This window comes from Hemitrygon akajei, chromosome 13 (assembly GCF_048418815.1).
Source record: "Hemitrygon akajei chromosome 13, sHemAka1.3, whole genome shotgun sequence".
In the NCBI taxonomy this organism is placed as follows: Eukaryota; Metazoa; Chordata; class Chondrichthyes; order Myliobatiformes; family Dasyatidae; genus Hemitrygon; species Hemitrygon akajei.
The window spans coordinates 94,611,820-94,637,875 of record NC_133136.1 but is presented as its reverse complement, the minus strand read 5'-3'; the positions used below and the strand labels follow the sequence as shown (position 1 = coordinate 94,637,875).

Genomic DNA, 26,056 nt, shown 5'->3' with positions numbered 1-26,056 from the left:
AGGCTCCGGGACAGCTTTTTCCACCAGGCCATCAGCCTGATGAACTCACACTGGCTTGAGTGTACTCTATTGACTGTTCAATTTATTATAAATTACTATGATTGCACATTGCATATTTAGATGGTGACGTAACAAAGATTTTTACTCATGTATGGTGAAGGACATAAGAAATAAAGTCAATTCAATTCAAGAATAAATATAACACAAGCCATTACCATGTAACAACACATGCCCATGTCGATTTTGTCAGTAAGTTGGAAAATACACTAAAATAATTTCACATGGCAATAGTATTGCATTGAATCATATTAAAAGCACATGAGATTGATAAGAGAGAACAAATACTCAAGATGGAGAGTTAGAGAGCAAACTGCTTCTGCCATGCGTGAAAATAAAGATATATATGTACATCACACTTCTAAATTTAATATTATCCTGTGTGCTTGCTCATACGTATGTCCATAAATTGGACATTTGTGACCCTGGAACAGCCTATACATTAATAATACTCTCTGTCTGCATAGGTGGAGTTCTGGTTTCTCGTCTTCATCAGTCAATTCATCTATTCTCATTTGAAAAATAAATCAAAGCAGTACAAATTTTGCTGAAGTTTAATTGAACACATGATTGCAACAAATTAACTAATACAATATAAATAATCTCTGAACTAGAACATGCAGGCTTTGGGAAAAACAAGAAAACTCAATTTAACAATTTGAACCAGTGGAAGTAATTTAACCCAACTATGTGCGGACAACCCAAACTAATTGTGGCACAGCATCGCTTCTTGAGTTTTCCATTGATACAATGGTAAATTAAAAACTGATGGATTGTTAAGTAAGTGTTGTGTCCAACCTGGTCAAATTTCTTGTGGATGGCTTAGCTGAAAGGCAACCCCAGTGAGGTAAGAAACACTTTTACATGGAAGAAAAACACAACATTGCTGTAGATATAAATCCTAACACTCTTAATTTTGCTACATTAGTAACAACCTAAATAATCTAAAGTAAATTTACTGAAAGACAACAAACTTGGATCCCAAAAGTGATGAATCATGCCAAATGTGCCAACGGTGTTCAAAACACTTTAACAAGAACATATAAACAATTTAATAAACTTTTAATACACAGAGAATTATACATTTGTGCCTCAGTAAATTTCATAGTATAACAAATGAACACAATTATTTTAGAAAGCCAACTTCCATTCCCCCCCCAAACATTTACAATTTGTAGATATTCAATTTATAATGCTTTAGAAGTAAGACCCATGACTTGAAAGATGCAGGCGTTGTCCAATGTGATTATTGTTACCAAGTGGTAGTGTTGCTGACAATGGATAGCTAGGGTAAGAATAAGGTCTAGATGTGTACTGAAGCAAACTAGATGCAGAAGTTTGGAGAGATGCACCAACTTGAGATAAACTATTGACCGAGTTATTCCGACGCAAGCTGTAGTCTGTAAATACACAAAAATCATTTTATAGGAAGTATATAATTACAGAATTTTATTTCTACTAATTGAACTATATGCATTATAGTATAAATATATAGACTGTTGCTTTCAGAGACAGTTGTGTTATTATTGGAGGACATATTTCATGAATTTTACAAAATTACAATTTCTTCAAAAATATGTCTGAAAATTTTTAAAATACTCATCAAAGCAAGTAACCTTGAAGATTTACTATACAAGATAAATTTTGTCTTTATTCAATTCAATTGAATAAAGAGAAAATTCACTCAGACAAGTTCCATCGAAAATATGTGGTAACTATGAAGAATCGGTTATAGAGGACTTTTCATAGAAATGATGTGGTTATAAAATGCTTTACAATTGGGTAAAGTGCAAACATGAAAATAAAAGATATAAAGATGTTAGTTAAAACCAAGATTAAATAATAGGTTTTGAGCATGAAAGTGTCAACAGAGATCACATGATTGTCACCAAGTATGAAATGAATTATAAATCAAGGTTATCTGTACTTTTTTCATCTGAACTTGGCCTGAACTTATTTCTAACTCTAACCCTGCTCTTTCAAAACAAGATTACACTTGATCATTTCTTTCCATATCCTCCTTTCGCATCACCCATTAAGAGATTAACTTTACCTTTCATTGCTAAAAATGTACATACATGGTATTGGTTCTGCGTTGTTTCCCATTCTAAAATTCCTCTCATTTTATTGAAGCTGAATTTTAAACATGGAATACAATGTGCAGCTACTAAAGTATATGTCTATCTAACACAGGCAACTAATAACTAACTTTTTTCACCCCTGACAAAACATTAATCCACAACCTTAAACAAGAGGAAGTCCGTGATGCTGAAAATTAAAGTAATATATACAAAGTGCTGGAGGAAGGGGCCAGGCAGCATCTATGGAAAAGAGTAAATAGTCGACATAACAGTCTCTTCATCAGGACTAGAAAAAAAGAAATTAGAAGTCAGGTAATAAGGTGGGGAGGTGGGGAAGGAGAGGAAGAAGTAGAAGGTAGTAGGTGATAAATGAATTTGGGAGAGGGAGGGGGTGAAGTAAAGAGCTGGGAAGTTGATTGGTGAAAGAGATAAAAGGACTAGAAAAGGGGAAATTTGATGGAAGAGGACAGAAGGACATGGAAGAAAAGGAAGGGGGAGGAGTACCAGATGCTTGTGATGGGCAGGTAAGGAGAGAGAGGGAAATGGGAGAGGGGAATGTTGAAGGAGAAAGTGGGGAAAATGCCCTCAAGTTTGAGAAATTGATGTTCATGCTATCAGATTGGAGGCTACCTCCCACCTGAATGTGGCCTAATCGCGGCAGCGGAGGAAACCATGGACTGACGTGCACCTTTAGAAATTCCATGTCATTCCAAGTATCAGTCTATGTCCTACATCATTCTGTTAAATTCCACTTCATTCTTGCCTTTCTTTAATTCAGTATCTAAAATAAAAACTTTTGGTATTCTCATTTGACAGTTGACTAGCTTGCCTTCTTTTCTCTCATTGCTTTTATGGTTGCCTTCTGGTAATTTTTAAAAGCTGCCCACTAATTTTTGATTTTGCCCACTAATATTCCCTCTCCTTTACTTTTATGCTATCTTTGACTCTCCTGTCAGCCACACTTGCCTCATCCTCTCTTTCAAATGCTTATTCTTTGGCATGAATTGATCCTGCATCAATTTACTCTAAGAAACTCCAGTCACTGCCATCATTCCTGCTAGTGTCCCCTTCCAATCAACTTTGGCCAACTACTTCCGTATTTATCTTTGCTCAATCACATCTTAGCTTCTCACTTTCAAAGTGCACAGTGGATTTTATGATCACTTCCTGTTTTTCATGTGCCTCCAAGAACCCCATAACCCCACCTTTAATAATTGACTCCAACATCTTTACAACCACTGAAGTTTAAACTAGCTGTCCTATAATTTCCTTTCTTCTGCCTACCTCCTTCATACAAAGTTGAGTGACATTTACAATTTCCTAGTCCTCTGGAATAATTCCAGAATCCTGGTGATTTTTGAAAGATCATTACTAATGCCTCCATAATCTCTTGAGGTACACATTTCAGAACCCTGGAAAGCGTTTCAAATGTTATAGCTTCCAAAGGACCTTCTCCTTAGTAATAGCAACAACACTCATTTCTGCCCCCGAAAACGTTCACATTTTTGGCATTCTGCTAATGTCTTCCACAGTGTAGACTGACACAAAATATTTAAGTTCTTCCCCTATTACTAACTCTTCATCGTCATTTTCCAGCCATCCAATATCCAACAGGATAAAAAATATCTCTTTTACTCTTTATAAACCCCCCAAAACCTTTTCTTTCATCCTATTTTATATTATGGCTAGCTTACCTTCATATTTTATTTTTTCTCTGTTTTTTAAGTTGTCTTCAGTTGGTTTTTAAAAACTTTACATCCCCATTCATTTATGTAATATTAGATGCCCTTTAGTTTGTTTTTATCCTGTCTTTGACTTCCCTTGTCAGCCCTGGTTTCCTTTGGAATACTTCTTCTTTGGGATGTATCTATCCTGCACCTTCCAAATTGCTCCCAGAATCTCCAGCCATTGTGGTTCTGCCGTCATCCCTGCTAATGTCCCCTTCAATCAACTTGGCCAGTTCCTCTCTCATGCCTCTGTAATTCTGATACATTACTGATACAACTGATACATCTCTCTTTATTTTCTCCTTCTCAAACTGCATGGTCAATTCATCCATATTATGATCACTAAGTGTTCCTTTACTTGAAGTTTCCAAATCAAATCTGGTTCATTACACAACATCCAATCCAGAACTGCCTTTCCCTAGTTGGCTCAACGTAAAGCTGCTCTATAAATTCAGAAATCAGAGATGCAAAAGCAATTAGGAGTTCTCATGCAGAACGAACTCATTGTGCAAGTAGAGATAATTCGATATGATGTTGTGGGCATCACTGAGTCGTGGCTGAAAGAAAGTCATAGTTAGAAGTTTAACATCAAAGGATATACTTCGTATAGAAAGGACAGACAGGAAGGCATAGGTGGTGGTGTGGCTCTGTTGGTAAGAGATAGAATTATATATTTAGAAAGAGGTGACAAGGCCAGAGAATGCCGTATCTTTGTGGCTGGAGTTCAGAAATTGCAAGGATAAAAAAAAAACCATTGCGGGAATCATATACAGGCCAAAGAGTAGCCAAGATGAGGGTCTTTCTTAGATTGTATTAATCAACTTAATGTAAAGGAACCTTTAGGAGACAGTGATCATGGTTCCAGTGACGTCATCGTTGAGAATGACAGCTTAAGTCACTAGCTCCTCCAGAAAAACATGTATTAAGCCCTGTTAACCCATCAAATATAGTATTTTTGAAAGTATTTTAACTGATAAGAGGGGCAAGAATGGGGAAAAAGGATGGAAATTAAAAAAAGCAGCACTGCAGAGCCTGCGGCCGAGAGCAGTGCAGCAAGTGGCTCTCCTACCTGACCGCTTGCTAGCAAGGCGGACGCTGGGCCTTGTTCAGACGAAGCAGCAAATATGATCGAAATTTTGAAAGAGGTAAGGGAGTTCCAGAAAGATATAAAACAGCAGCTACATGATATTAAGTCAGAGCTCACCAACGTCAATCAAAAAATAGCGGCGGCAGAGACTTGAATTGAGAAGGTGGAAGATTGCGTTCAAAATGAGGCACGGATACTAAGTAAGGCAATAAAAATATTAAATCAACAAGAAGGTAAACTGCTTGACCTGGAGGGAAGATCACGACGGAAAAATATCAGAATATACAACGTTCCCGAAGGAACAGAGGGCTTGTCTATGACGGAGTTTGTCGGAAAGTTGCTGTGGGATGCACTGGAGCTTCCCTTGTCTATGGAGCTGGAAATTGAGAGAGCGCATCGTGCACTCGTCCCGAAGCCTACCCGAGATAGAGCAGATAAGTCACACTCAATAATAATTAAATTCCTTCGATACAGTACCAAGGTGGAGATTCTACGAAGGACCTGGGGTAAGAAGAGGGTGTTTTTAGATGATAAATTAATATATTTCGACCAAGATTACCTCCACCCCCGCGGTCCTGCAGAAATGTAAAGAATACTCTGAAGTAAAGCGAATACTAAGGCAAGAAAGAATTAGATTTTAAACTCTGTACCCTGCTAAGCTTCAAGTGTTTTATCAAGATGGGATCCAACTGTATCAGACACTGGAAGAGGCGACTACAGACATGAAGGCCAGAGTGTTGCCCATCAGCGTGATTAAACCGAGGGAAAGCCTAGCAGAGGAATTATCCCGCTCCGCTTGGGAAATAGTGCAAGAATCGAGAAGGCAGGAGACGGGAGGAGGCCGAGAGAAGTATATCAGGAAGAGACTGGGAGTTTTCCAAAGACAGCCCTCACCCCCTCCAGAAGAGCCATAAGGTTTGGCTAACTTTAAAAATGTTGAGAAGCTAAACAGAAGCAAAAGTAGATGGTGATATACCTATCTCAAGAAATACTTATTATAATGTGGATTTTATATTACTTAGTTGTTATTCTTTATTCCTTTACTCCTTTACACTTACTCCTTTTTCCCCACCAAAATGAAAATATATATATGTGTGTGCATATATGTGGATGCATGTTATATGTATATGTATATGTGTGTGTGTGTGTATATATCTATCTATATATATATATATATATAGAGAGAGAGAGAGAGAGAGAGAGAGAGAGAGAGAGAGAGAGAGGAGTACACAGGGAAATCTTTTCTGTGTAATGGATTTGTTCACTGACTTTTATGAATACTGCAATGGGGGCCCTCAACTCACAAGTAGGAGGGGTTATTCCCCAAGGCTAGACATTTCCTCTAGCTCAATGCAGCATCATCTACCAGAGACCTTAGCCTTGGAAACACACATTTGTTGCTATTTTTGTTATTATTTGCGTTTCTTGGTCCTTATTTGTTCAGGGAGAAGATCGATTAAGTTTTATTCCCCTAATTTCAATGATACATTGACAGATAAATACAGATGGCTAAGGACAAAGTAAAATTCATTTCTTTTAATGTCAATGGGCTATTAAATCCAATCAAACATAATAGAATTTTATCCAAAATGTAAAAAGAAGAAGCACATGTAGTATTTTTACAGGAAACTCATTTAAGTGATAATGAGCATAGAAAACTAAAGAGAATGGGCTTCACTAATTTGTTTTTCTCCTCATATAAATCAGGACATAAGAGAGAAGTTGCTATTCTTATCTCAAGTAAACTAAATTTTTGAAAAAGTATTTGAAATGGGAGATAAAGAGGGCAGGTATATTCTGGTAAAGGGGAATATAGATGGAAATTCAGTTACTCTATTGAATATATTCGCACCCTGGGAAGTGATATTGGTTTCTTTCAGAAAATTACTGATATTATGGTAGCGGAAACAGAAGGTCTCCTGATATGTGGGGGAGACTTAAATTTACAATTACAACCAAACTTAGACTCTTCCAATAGAAAAACCTATGAAACAAAATCCTTACATAAGAAAGTTAATACACTTTTTGAGGATGTTGATTTAATTGATATATAGAGGGACTTTTCCCCGACAGAATGGATTACACTCATTATTCTGTTCCCCATTCTGTATATACAAGAATAGACTATTTCGTAACAGTTGGAAAAGACAAAGACAAAATAAACACCTGTGGAATTGGGACAATAGATGTAAGTGACCATGCAACTATGTATCTATCTGTTGATTTTGACCAACAACCAAAGAATACTATTTGGAAACTAAATTCAAGTCTACTCAATGATCCGTACTTTAAGGAACAAATTAAAAAAGAAATTGGTCTCTACTTAGAATTTAATGATAATGAGAGGTTTCGACTCCCATTTTGTGGGATACTCTGAAGGCAGTCTTAAGAGGGAAAATTATAGTGATATCTTCATACAAGAAAAAAATAAGGAATAAAACATTAGAGGAATTACAAAACAGGCTGAAGGAACTAGAGAAAAAACACAAATTGAATTTGGCACAGGATACATTAGGGGAAATTTTAAAAATTAGGAATGAAATTAATAGTTTGGCTATGCAAGAAATCAGGAAAAATTTAATGTTTCTGAAACAGAGACATTATGAAAGTGGATCAAAATCTATGAAAATACTGGCGTGGAGACTGAAAAGAAAGATAGCAGAAAATACAATTCATAGAATTAGGGACCCAAGAACAAAAATGAGAAAAAATAAGCTAAGAGAAATTCAAGAAGCTTTTGAAATGTTTTACAAAACTCTATATTCCAAAGTTCCAGTGGGAAGCATAACCCAAATTGACATCTTCTTGAATTTTCTAGAGTTACCCACTTTAAGCAAAGAACAAAATAGAACAATGACTGCTGACATAACTGAAGTTGAATTAAAAGCTGCAATTAGTAGGCTTAAATTAAGCAAGTCACCGGGATCAGATTGGTATATGGCAGAGTGGTACAAAGAATTTAAAAATGAATTAATTCCTGTTTTACTCCCCACACTGAACTGGGCTCTAAAAAAAGGCACAAATGCCACCCAGTTGGAAGGAAGTGATAATCTCAGCTATACTGAAAGAAAGCAAGGATAAAATGGAATGCGGGTCATTTAGACCAATATCCGTTCTTAATGTAGATTATAGATTATTTACCTCCATCGTGGCCAAACGATTACAGGAGTTTCTACCCATACTGATACGTAACGATCAGACAGGTTTTATACGACAAAGCCAAACACAAGACAATATACGAAGGACACTTCACATTATGGATCATATACAAAAAAATAAAATCAAAGCAATAGTGATAAGCGTGGACGCTGAAAAGGCATTTGATTCGGTTAATTGAAATTTTCTTTACAGAGTTTTACATAGATTTGGTTTCCAAGACACAATTACTAAAACTATACAGACACTATATGACAACCCTACTGTTAGGATTAAAATCAATGGATATTTATCTTACCCTAGAAAGGGGCACGAGACAGGGTTATGCATGGTCACCGCTACTCTTCGCATTATATCTTGAACCATTAGCTCAATACATCAGACAAAATGAAGATATCAGGGGAATTATTATCAAAGGGACAGAGCATCAATTGGCTTGTTACGCGGATGACATTTTGATTTATCTCGGGCAACCAACATACTCTTTACCTAAATTGATGCAATTTAGAACAATATGGTCAATTATTAGGATACAAAATCAACATAGATAAAACCCAATTACTTACATATTACTATAGCCAACCAAGAGAAATTGAAAGTAGATATCCCTGGGCATGGCAAACAGAGTCTTTCAAATATTTGGGCATCATTATGCCAAAAGATTTGGCAAAATTATTAAAATGTAATTATCAGCCTTCATATAAAAAATTAAGGAAGATATGGCAAGATGGAACCTGATTCCTTTTTTCAGTCTCAGTTCAAGGATTGAGTCTATTAAAATGAATATACTGCCCAGACTGTTATATCTCTTTCAGACCCTACCAATAGAGATTAATCAAAATCAATTCAATGATTCAATAACTAGATGTTATCAAGGTATATTTGGCAGGGTAAAAGGCCTAGAATTTGTCTCAAAACTTTGCAATTAGCAAAGGAAAAGGGGGGATGGGGCCTACCCTCTTTTCGAGATTATTATTTTGCAGCACAGTTGAGAGCTGTGATATGTTGGTGCAACCCATCATATGACGCTCAATGGAAAAACATTGAGGAGCGGGTACTTCCCACCCCCATACAAGCAATTTTGGCTGATAACAACTTGAAAAGGTACATAAATACTATTGATAACCCAATGGGTGAAACTGACTCTTAAAATATGGAAAACTACTATAAAATAATATAATCTAGAGGGGGATACTGCAATTTTTAAATGGTGTGCATATGACTCGGATTTTACACCAAATAAATTGGATGCTAGATTTAAGGACTGGTCAGCTAAAGGAATTACAGTTCTTTGCAACATAATGAAAGAAGGAACACTTCAGTTTTGAAATGCTTAAAATGCTTAAATGCTTAAAATACTTATTAGAAAAACAAGATTTTTATTAGTATTTACAGATGTGACAATATGTTAATAAGGCTTAAAAATGTAACCAATGCAAGTACATGCTTGATAGAGCTATTTAGAAAACCATATAATTTAGATAACGGTAGTAGAATCATCTCAAGCATGTATAAGGGGTTGTCAAATCTTAAAACACATTCGACTTCATACATTAAAACAAAATGGGAGAAGGAAGGAGGGATAATTATATCTGAGGAAGAATGGACAATAATATGGAGGTATCAATGGAAGTGTACCAGTTCACAGAAATGGAGGGAGTTTGGATGGAAAAACTTGATAAGATATTTTATTACACCCTCTCAGAAATCCCATTTTGATAGTAACCTCCCTGTTTGCTGGAGAAATTGTAGAAATCAAAATGCAAATCATTATCCTATTTTTTGGGACTGCCCTGGTATCAAAGACTATTGGAGGGGGATACGCAATGCACTACAAGACATCTTTAAATGTGAAACATCCTTAGAGAGTAAGATCATATATTTTGGATATATACCTCAAGAATGGCTGAAAAGAGATAAATATTTAATGAATATACTGTTGGTGGCTGGTAAAAAGACTCCTACTAGGAAATGGTTATCACAGGAGAGCCCAACTTAAAATGCATGGATGGAAATTACAATGGACATTTACAAAATGGAGAAGATAACAGCATCTGTTAATCATAAAGCTCAAACAATTTGATTCATACTGGGAAAAATGTTTTAACTACATAATGCCTCATAGGCCTGATCTTGTTCTCACAAATCAATGAATCTGTTGTAAAAAAAAGATTACTCCGTACTTGTACATAGTTTTTTCCTTTTGCTTGTTTTCTCTTTCCACGCTTTTCTATAAGTGCATACCTCAGATAAATACTATGTGGAGATTTGTGACATACATGATTATATGATATATATGTACAATGTCTGAAATACATCTTTTGGAAATGTTTGTCTGATGATGATTTTCAATTTAAAAAATTACCAAAAAAAGGAGACAGTGATCATAATACGATTGACTTCATACTGAAATTGGAATGGGAGAGAAAGCTCACATGTATCAGTATTGCTATGGAATAAAGGGAATTACTGAGACATCAGAGAGGAGCTTGCACAGGTTGAATTGGAGCAGGATACTGGTGGGGATGGTGGCAGAGCAGAGGTGGCTGAAGTTTCTGGGAATAGTTCACAAGGCGCAGTAAAGATATGTCCCACAGAAGTTGTTGTTCTCAAATGGCAGGGCAAGGCAACCGTGGCTTACAATGGAAGGACTACATAAAAGCCAAGGAAAGGGCATATAAAGTTACAAAAGTGAGTGGGAAGTTGGATGATTGGGAAGCTTTTAAAATCCAACAGAAAGCAACCAAAAAAACTATAAGGGAAAAGATGAAATATGAGGACAAACTGGGGGATAATATAAAGCATGATACTGAAAATTTTTCAGTTATACAAAGAGTAAAAGGGAGGTGAGAGCTGGTATTGCACCACTGGAAAGTTATGCTTGTGAGGTAGTATCAGGAGGCAAAGAAATGACAGATGAACTCAATGGGCACTTTGCAACACTCTTCACTCTGGAAGACAATAGCTGTATGCTAGAAGTCCATGGGTGTCAGAGAGCAGGAGTAAGTGCCATTGTCATTACAAATGAAAAAGTGCAAGGCAAACTCAAAGGTGTTAAGGTGGATAAGCCACCTGGACCAGATGGACTACATCCCAGAGTCCTGAAAGAGGTTGTTGAAGAGATAATGGATGCAATGCTCATGATCTTTCAAGAATCACTTAATTCTGGCATGGTCCCAGAGGACTGGAAGATTGCAAATGTCACTCCACTCTTTAAGAAGGCAGGGAGACAAAAGAGAGGAAATCATAGGTCAGTTAGCCTAACCTCAGTGGTTGGGAAAGTACTAGGAGTCCATATTAAAGACGAAGTTTTGGGGTAAACATGAGGAAATCTGCAGATGCTGGAAATTCAAACAACAACACACGGGTCTCTTCAAACAGGTCTCGGCCCGAAACGACGACAACGCTTCTCCCTATAGATGCTGCCTGGCCTGCTGTGTTCCACCAGCATTTTGTGCGTGTCGAAGTTTTGGGGAATTTGGAAATTAATGATGAAGTCAAAGTCAGCATGCTTTGTCAAAGTCAAAGTCAAAGTCAAAGTGAAGGGAAATCTTGCCTGACAGATCTGTTAGAATTCTTTGAGAAAGTAACAAGCAGTGTGGACAAAGCAGAGACAGTGGATGTCATTTACTTAGATTTTTAGAAGTCACTTGATAAGGTGCCTCTCATGAGGCTGCTTAACAAGATAAATACAATGGCATTACTGGAAAGATTGGGCAAGAATAGAGAAATGACAGACAGGCAAGAGGCAGCCAGTGGGAATAAAAGGGGCCTTTTCTGGTTGGCTGTCAGTAACTCGTGTTGTTCCTCAGGAGTCAGTATTGGGACTGCTACGTTTCACATTGTTAGTCATTGATTTCGATGGTGGAATCGATGGCTTTGTGGCAAAGTTTGTGGATGACAGGAAGGTAGGTGGAGGGGTAGTACTGAGCAAGCAATATGCAGCAGGGCAGACAAATGTCAAGAATGGGCAAAAGAGTGGCAGGTGGAAAACAGTGTTCCATACAATGTATGATCATTCATTTTGGTAAAAGGAGATTGCAATAGTATAAATGTAAATGGGGAGAAATTCAAATATCAGAGGTGCAAAGGGATTTAGGAGTCCTTGTGCAAGATTTCCAGAAGTTTAATTCACAGGTTGAGTCTGTGGTGAAGAAGGTAAATGCAATGTTGGCGTTTATTTCAAGGGGAACAGAATGTAAAAATGAGGAGATAATGCTGAAGCGTTATAAGACACTTGTCGGGCCAAACTAGGAGTACTGTCAACAGTTTTGGGCCTCTTATCTCAGAAAGGATATATTGTCATTGGAGAGAGTCTGGAGGATGTTCATGAGGTTTATTCTAGGAATTAAGGGGGATGAGGAGCTTTTGGCAGCTTTAGGCCTGTACTCATTGGAATTTAGGAGAATATGTGGGGGATCTCACTGAAACCTACCAAATTTTGAAAGGACTAGGTAAGGTAAATGTGGCGAGAATGTTTCCTCAAAATTAATGGACAACCATTTAGAACAGAAGTAAGGAGGAACTTTTTTAGCCAGAGTGGTGAATGTGTGGAATACTCTGGCACAGACTTTGGTGGAGGCCAAGTCTGTGGGTATATTCACAGTGGAGGTTGAAAGATTCATTATTGGTCAGGGCATCAAGGGATATAGTGTATGGGGTGTATGGGGCTGAATGGGATTTGGATCAGCCATGATGAAACGGCAGAGTGGACTCGATGGGCTAAAAAGCCTAATTCTGCTCATGTGAAATAGGGAGACGCAACCCACAGAGGACGAAGTATTCTAAAGGCAAGATGACACAACCATGGCCAACAAGAGAAGTCAAAGCCAACATAAAAGCCAAAAAGAGGGCATATAACAGAGAAAAAAAATAGTGGGAAGTAGTGGATTAGGAAGATTTTAAAATTAACAGAAGGCAACTAACAAGTCATTAAGAAGGTCAAGATGGAATATGAAAGTAAGCAAGCCAATAATATTAAAGAACATAAGAAGTAGGAGCAGGAGTAGGCCATCCAGTCCATCGAGCCTGCCCCGCCATTCAATAAGATCATGGCTGATCTGTCCATAAACTCAGCTCCATTTACCTGCCTTTCCCCATAACCCTTAATTCCCCTACTATGTGAAAATCTATCTGTTTCTTAAATATATTTCATGAAGAAGCCTCAACTGCCTCCCTGGGCAGAGAATTCCACAGATTCACCACTCTCTGGGAAAAACAGTTTCTCCTCATCTCTGTCCTAAATCTTCTCCCCTGGATCTTGAGGGAACGTCCCTAGTTTTAGTTTCACCTACCAATGGAAACAACTTTCCTTCTTCTATCTTATTTATCCCCTGTATGTTTCCATAAGATCCCTTCTCATTCTTCTGCATTCCAGAGAGTATAGTCCCAGGCAACTCAATCTCTCCTCATAAGTTAATTCCTTCATCTCTGGAGATGAACCTGGTGAACCTCCTCTGCACTGCTTTCAAAGCCAGACAGTACTCCAGGTGCAGTCTCACCAGTACCCTGTATAGTTGCAGCATGACCTCCTAGCTCTTGAATTCAATCCCTCTCTTTTTGCGATTCATGCAAAGCACTCCCAAGCCCCTCTGCACAACAGCATGCTGCAATCTTTCACTATTTAAATAATGATCTGCTCTTCTATTATTCCTTCCAAAATGGATGATCTCACAGTTACCAATGTTGTATTCCATCTGCCAGAGCCTGGCCCACTCACTTATTCCTCTGCAGACTCTCAACATCCTCTGTACAATTTGCTTTTCCAATCAGTTTAATGTCATCAGCAAATTTTGCTACGCTACACTCAGTCCCCTCTTCCAAATCATCAATGTAAATGGTAAACAACTGCGGGCCCAGCACTGACCCCTGTGGCACCCCACTCACCATTGACTGCCAACCAGAGAAACACCCATTTATACCAACTCTCTGCCTTCTATTTGTTAACCAATTCAAACACCTTCTGGAAATCCAAGTATATGACATCCATTTGTTCCCCTCTATCCACTACACTCATTATGTTCTCAAAGGACTCTAGAAAGTTTGGCAAACAGGACCTGCCCTTTCTGAATCCATGCTGCATCTGTTTAATGAAATCACCCCATCTAAATATTTTGCTATTTCTTCCATAATGACAGCTTCAAGCATTTTCCCGACTACAGATGTTAAGCTAACTGTCCTATAATTGCCCGTCTTTTGCCTACATCCTTTTTAAAAAAGTGGCATGACATTTGCTGTTTTCCAATCCGCCAGGACCTGCCCAGAGTCTAGAGAATTTTGGTTAATGATTACCAACATATCTACTTTTACCTCTGCCAATTCCCTCAGCACCCTGGGATGCATCCCATCAGGACCAAGGGACTTATCTATCTTCAGGCCACTAGTTTGCTCATCACTATCTCTTTAGTGACAGTGATTTTATCAAGGTCCTCACCTCCCATTTCATCCATAACATCTTCTTTGGCATATTAGACATGTCCTCCACCATGAAGACCAACACAAAATAGTCATTCAATGCCTCAGCCATTTCCTTATCACCCAATATCAATTTCCCCTTAACTTCCAAGAGACCTACATTGACTTTAGCTACCCTCTTCCGCTTTATATAAAAACTTTTGCTATCTGTTTTTATATTTTGTGCTAATTTCGTACTCTATTCTCCCTTTCCTTATTTCTTGTTTAGTTGTTCTTTGTTGCTTTTTAAATTTTCCCAATCCTCCAGTCTCCCACTACTCTTCGCGACTTTGTACACGAGCTTTTAATTTGATACTATCTTTTATTTCCTTAGTTATCCAAGGTTGGCTCTCCTCACACTTACTGTCCTTACTTTTGACTGGAATATAGTTTTGTTGAACACTGTGAAAAATCTCTTTGAAAGTATTCCACTGTTTCTCAACTGTCCTACCAAATAGCCTGTGTCCCAATCCACATTAGCCAACTCTTCCCTCACCCTGTTGTAGTCAGGCCAAAGGACCTGTATTGTGCTGTAGGTTTTCTATGTTTTTATGAACCTTAGCATTGCATTTGCCTTCCTCACCACTGACTCTACCTTTCTGCACAGGAACTCCCGAGGCCCTTTGCATCTCAAATTTTTGGACTTGCTCCCTGTTTAGAAAATAGTCTGCCCATTTATTTCTTCGACCAAAGTGCATGACTTTGTATTTCATTTGCCACTCTCTTGCCCATTCACCTAATCTAAGTCTTTCTGCAGCCTACCTGTTTCCTCAACACTGCAAGCCCTTCCACCAAACTATCATCTGAAAACTTGCATCAAAGCCATCTATTCCATCATCTAAGTCATTGATATGCAGCATAAAAAGAAGCGGTCCCAACATCGACCCCTGCGGAGCACCACTAGTCACTGGCAGCCAACCAGAAAAGGATCCTTTTATTCCCACTCACTGCCTCCTACCGATCAGCCAATGCTCTAATAATGCCAGTAACTTTCCTGTAGTAGCATAGGCTCTTAACTGGTTAAGCTGCCTCATGTGTGGCACCTAGTCATAGGCCTTCTGAAAGTCCAAATCTACAACATCCACTGCATCCCCTTTATCTATCCTACTTGTAATCTCCTCAAGGAATTCTCAGAGCTAGGGTGTTGAATCAGAGGGACATTAGGACAGCGTGTGTCCTTTGTTTCACAGAATCCTGGTTAACCCCTTCTGTACCAGATGCAATGATTCAGACCAACTGGTTTACTATACACTGTCAGGATAGATCTATAGAGTCTCTCAAAAGCAGAGGGATGGAGGAGTATGCCTCATGATTGGCATGGTTCCGGAGGACTGGAAGGTCACAAATGTAGTTCCGCTGTTTATGAAAGGAGGGAGGCAGCAAAAAGAAAATTACAGACCTATTAGTCTGACATCGGTAGTTGGAAAGTTATTGGAGTCCATCCTCAAGGACAAGGTTATGAAATACCTCGAGGTGCATGACAAGATAGGCCCAAGCCAGCATGGTTTCATGAAGGGAAGATCCTGCCTCACCAACCTATTGGAATTTTTTGAGGTAATCTCAAATGAGATTGACAAAGGAGGGGCTGTGGATGTTGTGTATTTGGATTTTCATAAGGTGTCACATAAGAGGCTGCTTAATAAGATGAGAGCCCATGCAATTACAGGAAAGATATTGGAATGGGTGAAGCATTGGTTGATAGGTAGAAAGCAAAGAGTAGGAATAAAGGGGTCCTATTCTGGTTGGTTGCGGGTTACTGGTGGTGTTCCGCAGGGGTCGGTGTTGGGGTCGCTTCTTTTTACACTGTATATCAATGATTTAGATTATGGATTTGTGGCTAAGTTTGCGGATGATGCCAAGATAGGTGGAGGAGCAGGAAGTGTTCAAGAAATGGAAAGGTTACAGAGAGACTTGGTCAGTTTAGGAGAGTGGGCAAAGAAATGGCAGATGAGATACAATTGAGAAATGTACAGTTGTACATTTTGGAAGAAGAAGTAATCGGGCAGATTATTATTTAGATGGAGAGAAAATTCAAAAATCAGAAGTGCAAAGGGACTTGGGGGTCCACATGCAGGATACCCTAAAGGTGAAACACCAGGTTGGATTGGCAGTAAGGAAAGCGAATGCTATGTTGGCATTCATTTCAAGAGGAATAGTGTATAAGAGTAAGGAGGTGTTGATGAGACTCCATGGAGCACTGGTGAGACCTCATTTGGAATACTGTGTGCAGTTTTGGGCCCCCTATCTGTGAAGAGATGCAAGTGATGTTGGAGAGAGTTCAGAGATTTACAAGGAGATTTCCTGGAATGCAGGGGCTAACATATGAAAAGCATTTGTCGGCTCTTGGACTGTAATCATCAGAGCATAGAAGAATGAGAGGGGATCTCAGAAACATTTTGAATGTTGAAAGGGTTGGACAGAGCAGATGTGGAAAGGCTGTTTCACTTGGTGGGTGAATCCAGGACAAGAGGCCACAGTCTTAGAATTAGAGGGTACCCATTTAAAACAGAGATGAGGAGAAATTTTTTTAGCCAGAGGGTCGTGAATTTATGGAATTTGTTGCCACATACATCTGTGGAGGCCCGATCATTGAGGGTGTTTAAGGAGGAGATTGATAGGTATCTAATTAGTCAGGGTATCAAGGGATAGGGGAAAAAGCTGGAAACTGGAACTAGATGGGAGAATAGTTTAGCTCATGGTGGAGTGGCAGAGCAGACTCGATGGACCGAATGGCTACTTCTGCTCCTCTGTCTTCTGTTGTGAACTTGTGTTGTGTTATAATCAACTCTTCTTGGTGCACAAACATCAGTGCTGTCCTAATTCTGCTCACTAGACCTGGAATATATAGCAGTTTAGTGCTGTCCTTTTTACCTACCACAGGAGACTTCTGGGGTCATTTTGGTAGTAGCATACATTCCACCTCAGGTTAGGAGATTTCCAGGGTCATTTTGGTAGTGCCATACTCAATGTCAATCAAGCTTTAGATGATCTTAGCAATGGGATCAACCTGCATGAAACAGCACACCCTAATGCCTTCACCATCATTTTGGGGGATTTTAACCAGGCCAGTCTGAAACAATCACTTGCAATACCAAAGGAAACAATACACTGGACCACTGTAACACCACCATCAAGAATGCCTACCATGCTATTCCATGCCCTCACTTCGGGAAGTCTAATCACCTGGCTATACTACTTCTCCCTGAGTATAGGCAGACACTGAAGACTGCAGCACCTGTAGTGACGACCAAGAAGATATGGAAAAAGGAAGCACAGAAGTGCTTATAGCACTGTTTTGAATCAGTGGACTGCTGCAGTTGTTACTGACTTTATTAAAACCTGTGTGGATGAGTGTGTGCCTATAAAGATTTACTGTACATTCCCAAACCAAAAGCCCTGGATGAACCAGGAGGTATGTCATCCGCTGAAGGCTAATTCTGTAGCATTCAGGTCTGGCGACACAGGTCTGTACCAGAAAACCAGGTATGATTTACGGAGGGCTATTTCAAGGGTGAAGAGACTATTTCAAATGAGGTTGGAGGCGACATCTGATGTACAATAACTCTGGCAGGATTTGCAAGACATTACTTCCTACAAAGCGAAACCCAAGAGCATAAGACCATAAGACATAGGAGCAGAAGTAGGCCATTCGAGTCTGCTCTGCCATTCAATCATAGCTAATCCAATTTTCCAGTCATTCCAACTCTCCTGGCTTCTCCCCCATACCCTCTGATGCCCTGGCTAATCAAGAACCTATCTATATCTGCCTTAAATACACCCAATGACTTGGGCTCCACAGCCATTCGTGGAAACAAATTCCACAGATTTACCACTCTTTGACTAAGGTAATTTCTCTGCAACTCTGTTCTAAATGGATGTTCTTCAATCCTGAAGTTGTGCCTTCTTGTCCTAGACTCCCCGACCATGGGAAATAACTTTGCTATATTAATCTGTTCAGGCCTTTCAACATTTGGAATGTTTCTATGAGATCCCCCCTCATTCTCCTGAACTCCAGGGAATACAGTCTTAGAATACAGGCTGCCAGACATTCCTCATACAGTAATCCTTTCATTCCTGGAATAATTCTTGTGAATCTTTTCTGAGTCCTCTCCAATGTCAGCATATCCTTCCTAAAATAAGGAGCTCAAACCTGCACACAATACTCCAAATGTGGTCTCACGAGTGCCTTATAGAGCCTCAACATCACATACTTGCTCTTATATTCTATACCTCTAGAAATTAATGCCAACATTGCATTCGCCTTCTTCATCACTGACTCAACCTGGAGGTTAACCTTTAGCGTATCCTGCACAAGGACTCTCAAGTCTCTTTGCATCTCTGCGTTTTGAATTCTCTCTTCATCTAAATAATAGTCTACCCGTTTATTTCTTCCATCAAAGTGCATGATCATACAATTTCCAACATTGTATTTCATTTGCCAATTCTTTGCCCATTCTCCTAAACTGTCTAAATCTCTTTGCAAGCTCCGTTTCCTCAACACCAATCGCTCCTCCACCTATCTTTGTATCATTGGCAAATTTAGCCACAAATCCATTAATCCCATAGTCCAAACCATTGACAGAAAAAAGCAGCCGACCCAACACTGACCCCTGTGGAACTCCACCTGTAACAGGCAGCCAGACTGAATAGGATCCCTTTATTCCCACTCTTTGCTTTCTGACGATCAACCAATGCTCCACCCTTGCTAGTAACTTCCTTGTAATTCCATGGGCTCTTATCTTGCTAAGCAGCCTCCTGTGCGACAGCTTGTCAAAGGCCTTCTGAAAATCTAAGTACATCAATTCACTGCATCTCCTTTGTCTACCTTGCTTGTAATTTCATCAAAAAAATTGCAGTAGGTTAGTCAGGCAGGATTTTCCTTTCAGGAAAAATTTCCTTTGGCCTATCTTGTCATGTGCCTCCAGGTACTCCATAATTTTATCCCCAACTACAATGGACAACAATTTTTTTCAAAAGTGTTGCTTCCTCAGAATTTTTTTCTGTTTATGATAGACTGCTTGAAGATGAACACAAATATAATTTCAGACTACTTGTATCATGTAGGAATTTGGAGAAACAACAAATTAACTTTTATTGAATATAATGTGTTTAATTACATAATGGTGCTGATGCTTTGTAATAGTTCAACTAAGTTAAAATATTTTGTTAATGATTTTCATTTGTACTCAGTGTCTGAGGCTTCTCACTTAAGTGTCCAATAACAATTCTCCAGCATTGATGGTATATTTTCTCCATGACCGCAAAGTCCTGGTGAAACCTTTCACCATGCTTGTCACTAACAGCACCAAGATTTGCAGGGAAGAAGTCTAAATGGGAATGCAGAAAATGAATCTTTAGTGACATGTTGCATTTCATGATTTTGTATGCTTGAAGCATGCTATCAACCAGTTGCATGTAGTTTGGTGCTCCGTAGATGCCGAGAGAAATTTCAACAACTTCCTTGAATGCCTTCCATGTGATTTTCTCCGGTCCCAGTAGAAATTCTTCAAATTGCCTGTCTGATTTGTAGACCAACAAAAATGTTTTCCTTAATCTTGGCATCAGTTATTCTGGGAAGCATCTGTCTCAATCAAAATCCTTCATAGAAATTTTTGTGCCTGGTGACAGCAAATTCCATCCTTACAGTCCTGAACCTAATAATTATTACTAAAACCTGTCCTGCCATGCAGCAGCCGTGCCACCAAAGCATGCCCAAGCTTGCCTGGACAAGATAGGAATCTTTCCAGTTTACATTGTAGACAACATTTTAATTGACTTGAATTATGAATTGAAATAGTAAACATAAGTTTATTTTTTAAAATGGTGTATGATAGGAAAATTTCATGGTGATTTTCATGATCAGAAGCCCAAAATTCAAAAGATACACCTAAAGGTATTCAGGAAGCAAAGTCTTTGTCATCCAGTGCTATCAATTAAAACAACTTTCCAACCACTGATGTCAAGCTAACAGGTCTAGTTTCTTTTCTGCTGCCTCCCACCCTTCTTAAATAGGGGAGTAACATATGCAATTTTCCAGTCATCTGGTACAATGCCAGAATCTATCGATTCTTGAAAGATCATTTTTAATGCCTCCGCAATCTCTCCAGCTACTTCCTTCAGAACCCAAGGGTGCATTCCATCAGGTCCAGGAGACTTATCCACCCTCAGACCATTAAGCTTCCTGAACACCTTCTCAGTCATAATTTTCACTGCCCCTACTTCACTTCCCTGACACTCTTGTATGTCCGGTGTACTTCAGATGTCTTCCGTGTGAAGACTGATGCAAAATACGCATTTATTTTCCTCTGCCATCTCTGCATCTCTCATTACAATATCTCCACCATCATTTTCTATTGGTTCTATATCTATCCTCAACTCTCTTTTACCCTTTATAAACTTAAAAAAGCTTTCAGTATCTTCTTTGATATTAGTCACCAGCTTCCTTTCATAATCCATCTTTTCCTTCCTAATGACCTAATTTTCCTTCTGCAAGTTTTTAAAAGCTGTCCAATCCTCTATCTTGCCACTAGCTTTGGTTTCATGCTATGCCCTCTCTTTTGGTTTTACTTTGGCTCTGACTTCACTTGTCAGCCACTGTCGTGTCCTTCTTCCATTCTATGAATGGCAGTGATGCTTCAATACCAGATGAACTCAATGCCTTCTGTGCCCACTTTGAAAGGGAGAATATAACTACAGCTGTGAAATACCTGCTGCACTTGATGACTCTGTGATCTCTGTCTCAGAGATCGATGTTAGGCTGTCTTTAAAGACTGTGAACCTTTGCAGGTTCCAACGGAGTACCTGGTAAGGCTCTGAAAAACCAATTGGCGGGAGTATTCAAGGACATTTTCAATCTCTCACTGCTACGGACAGAAGTTCCTACTTGTTTCAAAAAGGCTACAATTACAGCAGTGCCCAAGAAGAACAATGTGAGCTGCCTTAATGACTATCGCCCAGCAGCACTCATGTCATCAGTGATGAAATGCTTTGAGAGGTTAGTCCATGACCAGATTGAACACCTGCCTCAGCAAGGACCTGGACCCATTGCAATTTGCCTATCGCCACAATAGGTCAATGGCAGATGCAATCTCAATGGCTCTTCACACATCCTTAGACCACCCGGACAACACCAATACCCATGTCAGGCTGATGTTCATCAACTATAGCTCAGCATTTAATACCATCATTCTCACAATTCTGATTGAGAAGTTACAGAACCTGGGCCTCAGTATCTCTCTCTGCAATTGGATCCTTGATTTCCTAACTGGACGACCACAATCTCTGCAGATTGGTGTACTATCTCCTCCTTGCTGACTATTAACACTGGTGCACCTCAAGGGTGTGTGCTTAGCCTACAGCTCTACTCTCCCTATACCCATGACTGTGTGGCTAGGCATAGCTCAAATACCATCTATCAATTTGCTGATGATACAACCATTGTTGGTAGAATCTCAGATGGAAACAAGGGGGTGTACAGGAGCGAGATAAGCCAATTGGTGGAGTGGTGTCGCAGCAACAACCTTGCATTCAACGTCAGTAAGATGAAAGAGCTGGTTGTGGACTTCAGGAAGAGTAAGACGAAGGAACACATACCAGTCATCATACAAGGATCAGAACTGGAGAGAGTGAGCAGTTTCAAGTTCCTGGGTGTCAAGATCTCTGAGGACCTAACCAAGTCGCAACATATCAATGCAGTTATAAAGGCGGCAAGACAGCGAATATACTTCATTAGGAGTTTGAAGAGATTTGGTACATCAACAAATACACTCAAAAACTTCTACAGATGAACATTCAGACAGGCTGCATTACTGTTTGGTCTTGAGGGGTGGTGGTGGGGCTACTGCACAGGACTGAAAGAAACTGCAGAGGGTTGTAAATTTAGTTGGCTCTGTCTTGGGTACTAGCTTACAAGGTACCTAGGAAATTTTCAAGGAGAGGTGGCTCAGAAAGGCAGTGTCCATGAATAAGGACCTCCAGTACCCAGGGCATGCCCTTTTCTCACTGTTACCATCAGGTAGGAGGTACAGAAGCCTGAAGCCACACACTCAGCAATTCAGGAATAGCTTTTCCCGTCTGCCATCCGATTCCTAAATGGACATTGAAACCGTGAACACTACCTCACTTTTTAAATATATATTATCTCTGTTTTTGGCACGATGTTTAATTTATTCAATGTACCTATTCTGTAACTGATTTACTTATTTATTATTTTCTTCTTCTTCAATATTATTTATTGCATTGAACTGCTGCTGCTAAGTTAACAATTTTCATGACATATGCCAGTGATAATAAACTGGATGCTGATTCCTTCCTACGTGTAATCCCCTCAATGAATTCCAACGGGTTTGTCAGGCAGGAATTTCCTTAAAGGAAACCATGCTGACTTTGTACTATCTTGTCCTGTGTCATCAACTACTCAATCACCTCATCCTTAACAATTAGCTCCAACATCTTCCCAACCACTGAGGTCAGGCTAACTGGTCTATAATTTCCTTTCTGCTGCCTCCTCCTTTCTAAAAGAGTGGAGTGACATTTGCAATTTTCCAGACCTTTGGCACCATGCCAGAGTCCAATGATTTTTGGAAGATCATTATTAATGCCTCCACAATCTCCATCGCTACCTCTTTCAGAACCCTAGGGTGCAGTTCATTTAGTTCAGGTGACTCATGTACCCTTAGGTCTCTCGGCTTTTTGAGCACCTTCTCCCTTGTAATAGTAACTGCATTCACTTCTAATGTCTTCCACGGTGAAAACTGAGGCAAAATACTCATTTAGTTCATCTGCAATCTCCTTGGCCTGTTATTATTTCTCCGGCCTCATTTTCTAGTGATCATATATCCACACATCTCTCTTTTACTTCTTACATGCTTGAAAAAGCTTTTTACTATCCACTTTGATATTGTTTGCTAGTTTGCTTTCATATTTCATCTTTCTTCTCCTAATGATTCTTTAAGTTGCACTCTGTAGGTTTTAAAAATTTCCCACTAATTTTTGCTCTGTTGTATGCCCTCTCTTTTGCTTTTACATAAGCTTTGACTTTCCTTGTCAGCCACGGTTGCACTATTTTGCCAGTTGAGTATTCCTTCATTTTTGGAATACATCTATCCTGCACCTTCCTCATTTTTCCTAGAAACTCACACCATTGCTGCTCTGCTGTCATCCCTGCCAGCATCTCCTCCAATTTACTTTGATCAATTCCTCTCTCAGACCACTGTAAATTCCTTTACTCCATTGAAATATTGTTACGTAAGACTTTACTTTCTCACCATCAAATTTCAAGTTGAACTCATATTGTAAACACTGCCTCCCAAGGGTTCTTTTACCTTAAGCTCCCTCACCACCTCTGGTTCATTTCATAACACTAATCTAGTATAGCTGATCCCCCAGTAGGCTCAATGACAAACTGCTCTAAAAAGCTAACTCATACGTATTCAACAAGCTCAGTCTCGTCAGATCCATTACCAACCTGATTTTCCCAATCGACCTGCATGTTAAAGTCTCCAATGACTATCATAACATTGCCCTTTAGACATGATAGATAGATAGATAGATAGATAGATAGATAGATAGATAGATAGATAGATAGATAGATAGATAGATAGATAGATAGATAGATAGATAGATAGATAGATAGATACTTTATTCATCCCCATGGGGAAATTCAACTTTTTTTCCAATGTCCCATACACTTGTTGTAGCCAGTAAAAAATATGATATGCATCTAAATCACTATCTCAAAAAGCATTAATAATAGCTTTTAAAAAGTTCTTAAGTCCTGGCGGTTGAATTGTAAAGCCTAATGGCATTGGGGAGTATTGACCTCTTCATCCTGTCTGAGGAGCATTGCATCGATAGTAACCTGTCATTGAAACTGCTTCTCTGTCTCTGGATGGTGCTATGTAGAGGATGTTCAGAGTTTTCCATAATTGACCGTAGCCTACTCAGCGCCCTTCGCTCAGCTACCGATGTTAAACTCTCCAGTACTTTGCCCACGACAGAGCCCGCCTTCCTTACCAGCTTATTAAGACGTGAGGCGTCCCTCTTCTTAATGCTTCCTCCCCAACACGCCACCACGAAGAAGAGGGCGCTCTCCACAACTGACCTATAGAACATCTTCAGCATCTCACTACAGACATTGAATGACGCCAACCTTCTAAGGAAGTACAGTGCCTTCCTGTGCTCGACTCTGTGCCTTCCTGCACAAGGCATCTGTGTTGGCAGTCCAGTCTAGCTTCTCGTCTAACTGTACTCCCAGATACTTGTAGGTCTTAACCTGCTCCACACATTCTCCATTAATGATCACTGGCTCCATATGAGGCCTAGATCTCCTAAAGTCCACCACCATCTCCTTGGTCTTGGTGATATTGAGACGCAGGTAGTTTGAGTTGCACCATATCACAAAGTCCTGTATCAGTTTCCTATACTCCTCCTCCTGTCCATTCCTGACACACCCCACTATGGCCGTGTCATCAGCGAACTTCTGCACATGGCAGGACTCCGAGTTATATTGGAAGTCTGATGTGTACAGGGTGAACAGGACCGGAGAGAGTACGGTTCCCTGCGGCGCTCCTGTGCTGCTGACCACCGTGTCAGACCTACAGTCTCCCAACCGCACATACTGAGGTCTATCTGTCAAGTAGTCCACTATCCAATCCACCATGTGAGAGTCTACTCCCATCTCCGTTAGCTTGTGCCTTAAGATCTTGGGCTGGATGGTGTTAAAGGCACTACAGAAGTCAAGGAATGTAATCCTCACAGCACAACTGACCCCATCTAGGTGAGAGAGTGATTTGTGCAGCAAATACGTGATAGCATCCTCCACTCCCACCTTCTCCTTATACGCAAACTGAAGAGGATCCTGGACATGCCTTTTTAATTTCCTTTTGTAATCTGTGGTCCACATCCAGGCACTGCTGGGAGGCCTGTATGTAATTGTCATCAGGGTCCTTTTACCCTTGCAGTTTCTAACTCACCCAACATGGATTCAACATCTTCCAATTCTATGTCACATGTTTCTACTGATTTGATGCCATTCTTCACTTGCCTACCTTCCTACATATGATTAGACCTGGCCAAGTTGGGGAAGGCTCATCATAAATTAAGACTCTTCATGTCCATAAAATTTTCATAACCCTCTAAACAACAGCAGGATTACTCTAATTCTCGTCACCAGATCTTGAAAGGATGCAGTGGCCCTAAGGCTTTCTCTGATGATTGCATCCAGAGATGATGGACTTCAACTACAAGGTTAGAATATTGTACCTTTAAAAACAAAAGATTCAGGAGATATGATCAATACCTATAAGATTATGGCAGATTTAAATAGGGTAACTGGAGAGCTGCACCACTTAACAAAAGCCAGGAGATTCAAGTTTAAAGAAATCAGCAAAAGGCACAGGCAGAAAAATATGCAGAATGGTCATGACCCAACTATGAGATTGCCATAGAAGGAAGCAGGGCTTTTTAAAAGGGAATTAATTTTCTTGGCTATTGGG

General features: G+C 39.6%; 1 protein-coding gene across 1 annotated transcript in view; it reads right to left on the bottom strand.

Moving 5' to 3' along the window:
- Positions 1–1,254: 1,254 nt before the first annotated feature.
- The window catches only part of rbm46 (RNA binding motif protein 46), a 138,657-nt gene continuing 113,855 nt past the window's right edge, over positions 1,255–26,056 (bottom strand). Inside the window, exon 5 of the mRNA XM_073063974.1 lies at positions 1,255–1,457. Within this exon, the coding sequence (XP_072920075.1) occupies positions 1,255–1,457 (203 nt within the window). The remainder of the gene's footprint in view (positions 1,458–26,056) is intronic.